The sequence below is a fragment of the Lepidochelys kempii genome, chromosome 1 (assembly GCF_965140265.1).
Source record: "Lepidochelys kempii isolate rLepKem1 chromosome 1, rLepKem1.hap2, whole genome shotgun sequence".
NCBI lineage: Eukaryota > Metazoa > Chordata > Testudines > Cheloniidae > Lepidochelys > Lepidochelys kempii.
In genome coordinates, this window is record NC_133256.1 from 260,021,245 (window position 1) to 260,029,634 (window position 8,390).

At 52.8% G+C, this 8,390-nt stretch overlaps 1 protein-coding gene across 2 annotated transcripts in view; it reads left to right on the plus strand.

The window, feature by feature from the left end:
- The window catches only part of CSDC2 (cold shock domain containing C2), a 29,042-nt gene extending 20,729 nt beyond the window's left edge, over positions 1–8,313 (plus strand). For both annotated transcript variants that reach the window (XM_073327205.1, XM_073327206.1), the window contains exons 2-4: positions 1,005–1,270; positions 2,932–3,054; positions 3,964–8,313. In XM_073327205.1, the coding sequence (XP_073183306.1) occupies positions 1,095–1,270; positions 2,932–3,054; positions 3,964–4,126 (462 nt within the window). In that variant the 5' untranslated portion in view covers positions 1,005–1,094 and the 3' untranslated portion in view covers positions 4,127–8,313. The remainder of the gene's footprint in view (positions 1–1,004; positions 1,271–2,931; positions 3,055–3,963) is intronic.
- The last annotated feature ends 77 nt before the right edge of the window (positions 8,314–8,390 follow it).

An 8,390-nucleotide genomic window follows, 5' to 3' on the forward strand; every position in this document is an offset into this window, starting at 1 on the left:
CTCGGATCACAAACTGTACCCAATGCTTAAGTGATCTGACAAACGTATGTGGGGGGTCTTATCACCCCCCTATGTGCCCATTCGCTTGCCCAGCAACTGATTCTGGCCCCACCCTCACCTCTGCTCCTCCTGCAGCTCCTGGGGTTTCAGGCTAGGAGTAGTAATTCACAGAATCCAAAGGGACCTCAGGAGGTCATCTAGTCCAACCCCCTGCTCAAAGGGGGACCAATCCCCAATTTTTGCCCCAAACGGCCCCCTCAAGGATTGAACTCACAACCTTGGGTTTAGCAGGCCAATGCTCAAATCACTGAGCTATTCTTTACCTCCCTTTCCCAGACCAGTGAGGGGTGGGAACAGGATTCCCTCTACCCCTTCCCAGGCTGGATGCCGCAGGGAGGGATGGGGGCGGAGCCATCCTATTGCTCCCAGGAGCAGAGGAGGAATTGGGGCCACCCAGAGCCGCTGGGTAGTTTCCACTTCCTCCTTTGCCCTCCCCTCTTGTGAGAACAGTGTGGGTTCCAGTGGGGAGGGGCGATCCTGGGGTGGGTGGGTGTGGTGAGTGTGTTGTGCCTGTGTCTGTGGGGGTGTGGAGCCCAGTCTGGGGGCTGCAGGAGCGATACAACACAGGAGCTGTTGTAAAAAGCTGTGCTTAAAGCATGCCCCACTGTGACCCAGCTTGATTTTAAAAACAACAACAACCTCCCTTGTCCCCAGGGTCTGCGACCCATTCCCACCCTGCCCACTTGAAGCACTGGTGGCACCTCCATGCTGTTACAGCACGCTGGGGCTTGGGGGGTCTGTACGGACTCACAGGGAACGCCACCGCCTACCATGTTGCCAACGCCACCTCTACAGCACCCAGCTTTTCCTTGCTGATCTCCAACTCAAGCACCAGCCAGGCCTGGCCCTGCTCATCCTATGAGAGAGAGGGGGGCAATGGGCTGCAGATCACACAGTCTGTTCCCTGTATGTTACACCGTCTCTTTCTCTGCTTTGTACCATAGGTTGAAGTAAGAGCCAAAATTGTGAGCTCGCTCTCTCCTTCCTGTTGCCACTCTCCCCTCCAAACGACGGCTCATCCCGCCAGCCACGCCATGTCGTCAGACCCAACCACCCCTCCGACAGTCCCAACCCTCCACTCCCCGAAGTCGCCTGTCTGGCCCACCTTCCCCTTTCACCGGGAGGGAAGTCGGATCTGGGAGCGGGGCAATCTTCTCCTCCGGGACCTGCCCAGCCCCCTCCCCACCAAAAGAACCAGAACATACTCTGCGTAAGTATCTGGCTTATGCTGCTGAGGGTCGGACAGGGCGGTCGCTGCACAAGGGGCAATAGGGCAGAGTATAAAAATCCTGTGGACTGCTCCAATGTGGGGGAGCAATGGGAGAGATTGTAGCTGCTGTGTGTATGTGATCACACCCAGACACCCACTGGGGCGGTCTCCCTTTGCTGGTTCAACCACAGTAGTTCAGAGACAAGCAGGTATTCCCGGAGCTGTGCTGACCTGGATGACGCATACACATAAGGAGTAGGAAGCCAGGGGAGGCAGGGCCATGCAGAGTGTGTTTTTGAGTGTGTGCTGCAGACGGGGGAACAGCTTATGTGTAACTGAGCTGGCACTCGCCCTGTGGTCTCTGCACAGGGGTATGTGTGCGCATGCACATACTGTTACACGCCAACAATGCTCATGGTGAGCAAACTCAGACCCGTGTCCCTGGGCGCCCTAGGCAAGGAGGGGATCTGATGCCTCCACAAGTAGCTCCCTTACTTCCACCCACCCAGCTGGTTCCCTACTGTCGTCCCCTCCCCTAAACAGAGGGATTGGTACCCACTCAAAAGCGCACGGCAGGTGCTTTTAACTTCAGCCCCCCCTCCCTCCTAGAACCCTCTGCACTAGTTAGTGATGCTTCAAAGGAGGTCCTGAGGTAACGGACACGAAGGATTCTAGGCTGCCAAGGACCCCTCCCTCATACACTCCTCCCCCTCTACTGAGTAAAAATGGGAGCTGCCCCTTAGCAGCCATGGGGGAGCAGATAGGCAGATGCCCCAGGGCTGGTGAAGAGCTGTCTGGGACTGGCACGTTGGTGGGTGATCGGCACTCAGAGTGCTATTCCAGAGGTGCCACTTTAACATGTGGCACCCTGGGCTGCTGCCTCCCTAGCCAGTGGCCACTTGACATGGTGAGTGCATGGCTGAGCCCCCCCCCCCCCCCGCCATGTGCCGCAGAGGTTGAGAGAAGTGCTCTGTGTGGCATAGGGGGCCCAGCCCTTTCAGTCGTATAGTGACTGATCTACCTGCCCCCCTTGAAAGGAGGCTATTGCCTGGCTACGGTCTGTTAATTCTGTAAATAACTGACTGATTTCTGACCCAACCTTCTCCTCTTCCACCGCCTACCTCTCCGCTGCAGCGCCACCAATACCTGGGTCTGACAGGCCTTTGCCAGACAGTGGGGATAACAATAGAAGCAATACAATGTCTTTGATTCCTGCCTGGGTTTGGGATTGTCCGTTGTGGAGAGCCACTTCTGGCAGAGGAGAGGCTCCTAAAAATCTGCCTCCTGGTTGTAATTGCAACCTTGATCTTCCGAGAGATCATGATTAACGGTGTCCGTCCTGCTAAACTGAGTGGCATCCGTGGCAACCAGAAGACCCTGTAAACAACTGACACTTTCAAACAAACTCTCCCTTCTTTATCCCAAGTGTGCAGGTCTAACTCTGGTATTAAGAGCACCAGTCACAAGAACACAAGACCATGATCTTCATGGTAAGGGACACCATTTTGTTTAGAAAAGTGGCGACACAACCCTCTCCTGGGCTAAAGATGTGGTGAGACTGATTGGTCTGGCTCCTTTAAGTGGCACTGCCTAATGGTGTCTCTTGTGGTGCTAACTGTGAGGCTACTTCACCTCTTCCCCACTCCTCTCTCCTTCCCTAGGACAGCTCGTGCCTCTGCTGGCCCTGTCTTCAAGGGCGTCTGTAAGCAGTTCTCGCGCTCCCAGGGCCACGGCTTCATCACTCCAGAGAACGGCACAGAGGACATATTTGTACACGTGTCTGAGTGAGTCCTGCAGGGAGTGGGATATAGAACCTTTCACCGTGAGGGCATCGCTAGGTCTAGGAGGACTGGATGAATGAAGGGGTTCCTGCCCCCCGTCCTCTCCCTCCCTGCCGCTGTCCCACTGCGAATGGGACAGGATCCTTTAACGTGGAGGTCACTGGTAACAATAGATGGGAATGACCAGAAATTGTTGCCACTTGATGGCTGTTTGGGGCCTGTGAGAAGTGACTTTGGGCTCTGGGAGCCAGCAGGATCTCAGGTCAGTTTGTTGTGGAGATGTGTTCACATCATACAAATAGCCATGATGCCTGGTGTTAACTGGGGCACGAGGGCTAGCTGATGAGATTGGTTATGGAGGCCTAGGACTGGCTAAAATCTGCAGGGGGGAGGGATGGGCCGACTCCACTTTGAAGCCCGCTCCTTTCCAAAACTGGGCTCTCTAGGTTGGAGGCACAGTGTGTGTCAGCGAAGTGCACATGCGGCTGCTGGTTGGGCAGTACCTGTCCTGGGGGTAAAACCTCTTCCCGAAGTCTGGATCTTGTGTCCCACCGCAGCAAAACATTTATTAAGGCTGGGATTTCCAAAGGAGCCCACAGAGTCAGAGGCCTGAATGCCAGAGGCGTGAACTTGCTTTTGCCCCATTGAAGGACCCCAGATAATGGGACTCATCATGGTGCCAGAGTCCCTCATGGCATCATCCTGTAGTCAGGGAGAGGAGGGGCTATCACTGCAGCTCTTTCCACCCCTATAGAAAGGGCACAGCTGATGTCAGGTCTTCAGGAATGAAGCATTTGTCCCCACTCCCCCAAGAGCAGCCTGTGACCAAGGACATCACTACTGCCTGATTATTTTTTTGGCTTCGGTCTCATTTCAGCCCCTAACTATCTACCATATCTTCCTCTCTTCCAGCATCGAGGGGGAGTACGTCCCCATGGAAGGAGACGAGGTCACATACAAAATTTGCCCCATTCCACCCAAGAACCAGAAGTTCCAGGCTGTGGAGGTGGTGCTCACCAACCTGGCCCCGCACACAAAGCACGAGACATGGTCCGGGCAAATAATTGGATCCTAGGCTTCGGGTGGAGTCTACATGAGCTAGCTCAGTCTGGAGGTGGGGTGGGGGTGGGGACAGGGACAAAGTCTGGGGCAGCTGGCTTGCGGGGGAGAGGGGTGGGATCACATTTCTTGTTTGCAAAGTGACATGTAGCCGTATCCATTCTGTGTCTTTTATAAGATTACATCCTTGTTTGTAACTGTGTCTTCTTGAGGGTGGAGAGAGAGGCAGAGCTGCTTTGGGGCAGATTCCCACTTTCCTACATGTCATGAGCTCATGTGGTCTTTCCCCAGGGACATGTGCAGAAGCGCCTGCTTTGTGTTGGGAGAGGAGAGGTGTGAACCCAGCAGGAGTTGATGTCCAGTTTATCCTGCTGCCCATGCTATCCAAACTCACCACTCTTCCCTGATCCCAACTCCTTCAGGAAGCTCTAAATCCCCCATGCAGGGGGCCAGGACAGCCAGAGTTTTGACCCCCCGCCAACTTCTTCAAAGCTGACGCTAAGGAGAGCCAGGGGGAATGAGGGGTGGGTGGCAATATCCCTGTAGAGAGTGGGCAAGGAGGCACTCATCATTTGAGGGGCAGGGCAGCCCCACAGAGTCTTAAAGAAGCATGTAGATTGAAAGCTCCAGTTCAGGGTTCTAGAGTCTTTCCTGGGACTCTCTCACCTGGCAAGAGATAGAATCTATTCCCCCTCCAGCCAGTGAGGGGAGAGAAGAGGCAAAATGGAGTGTATCTCCCCCACGTCATTTTATACACCTGCCTGCTGGCTCTGAGCAGCTGCAGAGTGAACAGCTGTACTCCATAGGCTCTGGATCTGGCCACTGCTCTAGTGAGCCTCATTTGCACCCTCTTCGCCTGTAATTCCCCCGAATACTGGCATCCTGAGCCTGGGGAGTAAGAATATACCAATAGGCTGTTGTTTTTTTATTTTTTTTGTAAGACAATGGAATGTACCACTATGCGGGGGGAAGGGGGAGCCTTAAAATATGAATTAAGTCTCTCTCCCCACAACCCTTCCCTCAGGTCCCCACACATATGATTGAGATTTGCCAAATCTCATTAGTGTGGAGGGAGATGTCCTAAAAACAATGAGGTTAGCTTTGAAAACCTCTTCCTGTCCAGAGTGCGAGGAGACTTTGGCTCTATTTTGCATAAACTCACTGTGGGGCTTTGGACAAGTCACTTAGGCAGCAGACTCAGAAGCGATCTCTGATTCTTATTTCGTGGTGCTTTAGTTTTCAGTGGCCCAATATGAATCATATTGGATCTGACATTCAGAGGTGCTGAGTATCCACAGTCCCCAATCACTTCATCTGGAGTTGTGGGTGTGCAGCATGTCTGCAAATCAGAGCCTACGTGTCTCAATATATGCTTTTCTGAACCTTAATCTCTCTGCCTCCATTTCCCCATTGGGACGATAAAGTCTGTTCTCCCTCAGTCCTACCCATTTTGAGGCCTGCGCTTCGTAGGTCCACTAGAAGTGCTAGTTGGTATTTACAGTCTTACTCATACTCCTTTAGAAATCTTCCTCCTTCAGATGATCACAGGTCAAACAGCCCTGTATAGACGTTTGTGTGGTGTTTATTGTTGTGTGGGTGTGTGTGGAGAGAGATCAGGAAAGAGCATAACAAACCAAGAAGGCAATGGGAATAAATCTAGACTCTAGTTACTGATGTCCTGTCCAGTCATGCAGACTCACTGAATTGTAGGCTAGACGCTGTCTTTAATCCTCAAAAGAGTGGTCCTCACTAGCTACATAGCTGGATAAATAGTTTCCTGCTTTAGATTAAGTTGATTAACTTATTTAAGCAATTTAATTGAATAAATCTTTGCAAATGCAAAATGTAAGATTTTTCTTTTTTAGGAGGCACTCTTCTCAAGTTTCCTCTAGCCACAACAAGTGGTACATTCGGTTCCTGCTCCCACATCTCACACACACACACACAAAAGCCCATGGTTTGTTCCTGTCCTTGAGTATCCTAGTTGTTGTAGCAACTCTCTCTGTCTCTGTGACCCCGTGGATTTACATGGCATAATTGCTGTGGTTGCTATGGTACCATGGTGTGCTGTATGTACAGGTCACGCTCTCTAGACAGGATGGGGAGGATTGTGTCAGGGGGTGACTTGGGCTTGATGGCTGAAGAAAGAACTCTTAATATCCTGATCACATATAGCAGCATAGATGCTGCAGATGAAAAAGACCTATTAGGTTCTCTCTCTCTCTCTCTCTCTTTCTCTCTCTCTCACACACACCCCCCCACCCCACCCCCCCGGCTGGTGATTTTTGCACTGATAATGGATGGATAGCAGAGCAGCGGTCTGGGCTGGTAGCTATTGCTCTATGCTGCTGCATGGCCAGAGACCTGCGGTTGAAGACCCCTCTGCACTTCCGGGAGTGTTTAGAGGTGTTGCAGGTGAAGAAGCACTTTTCTTTGGATGGAGCTGACCTGAGTTTTTAGCTACAGCTCCCCTCCCCTCTTGTTAACATAAATTCCCTTTGCGTATGTTTGTGTTGCTGGCCGTGGGGTGGGAAGCGAGGGAGATGGAGGAAGGGCATAGGTGGCCGTATGGTCTCAGGGGTAGTCTAGTGGGCTATGCAGTAATTTCCCTTTGCGTATTCAGTTGCCTAGGTGCGCCTCCTCAGTCACTGCTTCCTCCAGTTATAGTACGTGGGTCTCTCTGGGCACCTCCCCCTGGGGCACACAGGGTCACTGCTACAACATAACCTTAATTTCTGGTCTTCCTGTAAGTATCCTGAGGAGGCAAATCTCCCAATGCAGCTTGTTAGGAGAGGGGAGGGGCTCTGCGGGTAGGGCGTGGCTGCTATGAGCTTGCATATTATTGGCAGGCTGAGGCACATTCCAGTGTAAGCACAGGTGTCTTGACCAGGGGTTTAGCCAGGGCTGCAACTCTGTGTGCACTGATACTATCTGCTCCTCAACCTGAATCAACCCTTCGGAGACTCTGTAACTGAACATGTCCTCCTGAGGCCTTATTTGGGCTGGTCCTCTGGAAAATGCCAGCATCTCAGGGGTGAAGAAGCTGGAGCGGCGTGGACATTGCCCAGACATAGCAACAACAGTGGCATGAGGGGTGAAATCAGTTTTGCTAAGTGGCAGGGTGCCCTTGGGGGAGGGGGAGGGGGGGTGGATGGGCTGCCGGGTCCAGAGAGCGAAAGCACCTGTGCACGAGCAGCACCTGTGTTAGAAGAGGGGGCAACGCTGCCAAGTGGCTTTGTATGGTGGTTAGAGGGCAGTGAATTTCCCCGCTCTTGCTTCTGGTACCATGGGAGCGTGGGTTCTGCCGTAACTCTCTGAGAGGGGACCCCATCCTGCCAGGACTTTGCTGAAGCCTAAAATGCCTGACCCTGGTATGCTTTGGAGCCTGGCCCAATATCCACGCAGAGCTGAGGTACCTGGGGAGATCAGTGGCCCATCAAGTCCGGCTGGTTCAGCAGCCCTCCTTTCATTTCCCCTACCCAAATGGGTTCAGGCTGTGCCACTACTATTCCGTGGGTGCAGCGTTACGCTCCCGGGAGCAAAGGGGAAACTCCTTGTGAGTCACAACAGCCTTCCTAGCCTGCCCTTTGAAGCTGAACCGTTCAAGGACGGGGGGTTCTTTACAGCCCCATCCTACTGCCACTGAAGTCAACGGCAACCCTTGTATTGGCGCTGTGGGGAGTGGGATCTGGCCTATCACAGAGTGATTCATAACAGGGCTTATTAACTCCTGGAACCCATTGGGCTGTGAGCTCCTGCCCGCGTGGGTGAGACGGAGGCAGAGGAAGGAATGCTGTAGTCTGCTCATCTCATGCAACACCTGCCTCCGCCCTTGAGGGCAAACTGATCAGGGGACCAGGTTATTCCCTCCTCCTCCTCCTCCTCACTGGAGGCTCTGTCCTGAATGCTGAGGTAGCTCCACCACATCCTCACTGCTGTTCTTTGGTTATCAAGCTTCAAACAGCAGCAGCCACCCATGTCTCCTCCTGGTGGAGCAACAAGTGCCAGAGCTCCCTCTCTCATCTCTCCTAGAACGGGCAGCTGGCTTGGCCATGACCAACTCTTTGGTTCTTTTGGAAGTAAACTAAAATCTTAGAAGTGTTTTTTGTGTTTTTTACAACTCTGGTGTGGTTCCCGCCTGTCTGACCTTGTGTCAACTTCTGTAACACTGGCAATAAACCATTGAAAGTGACTTTCCCAGGAGTCCTGCCTCTCTCGTCTCTCTTGTGTGGTGGCTCTTTCATCTACCTGACATGGGCAGGGCCCTCACTGCAGGACTG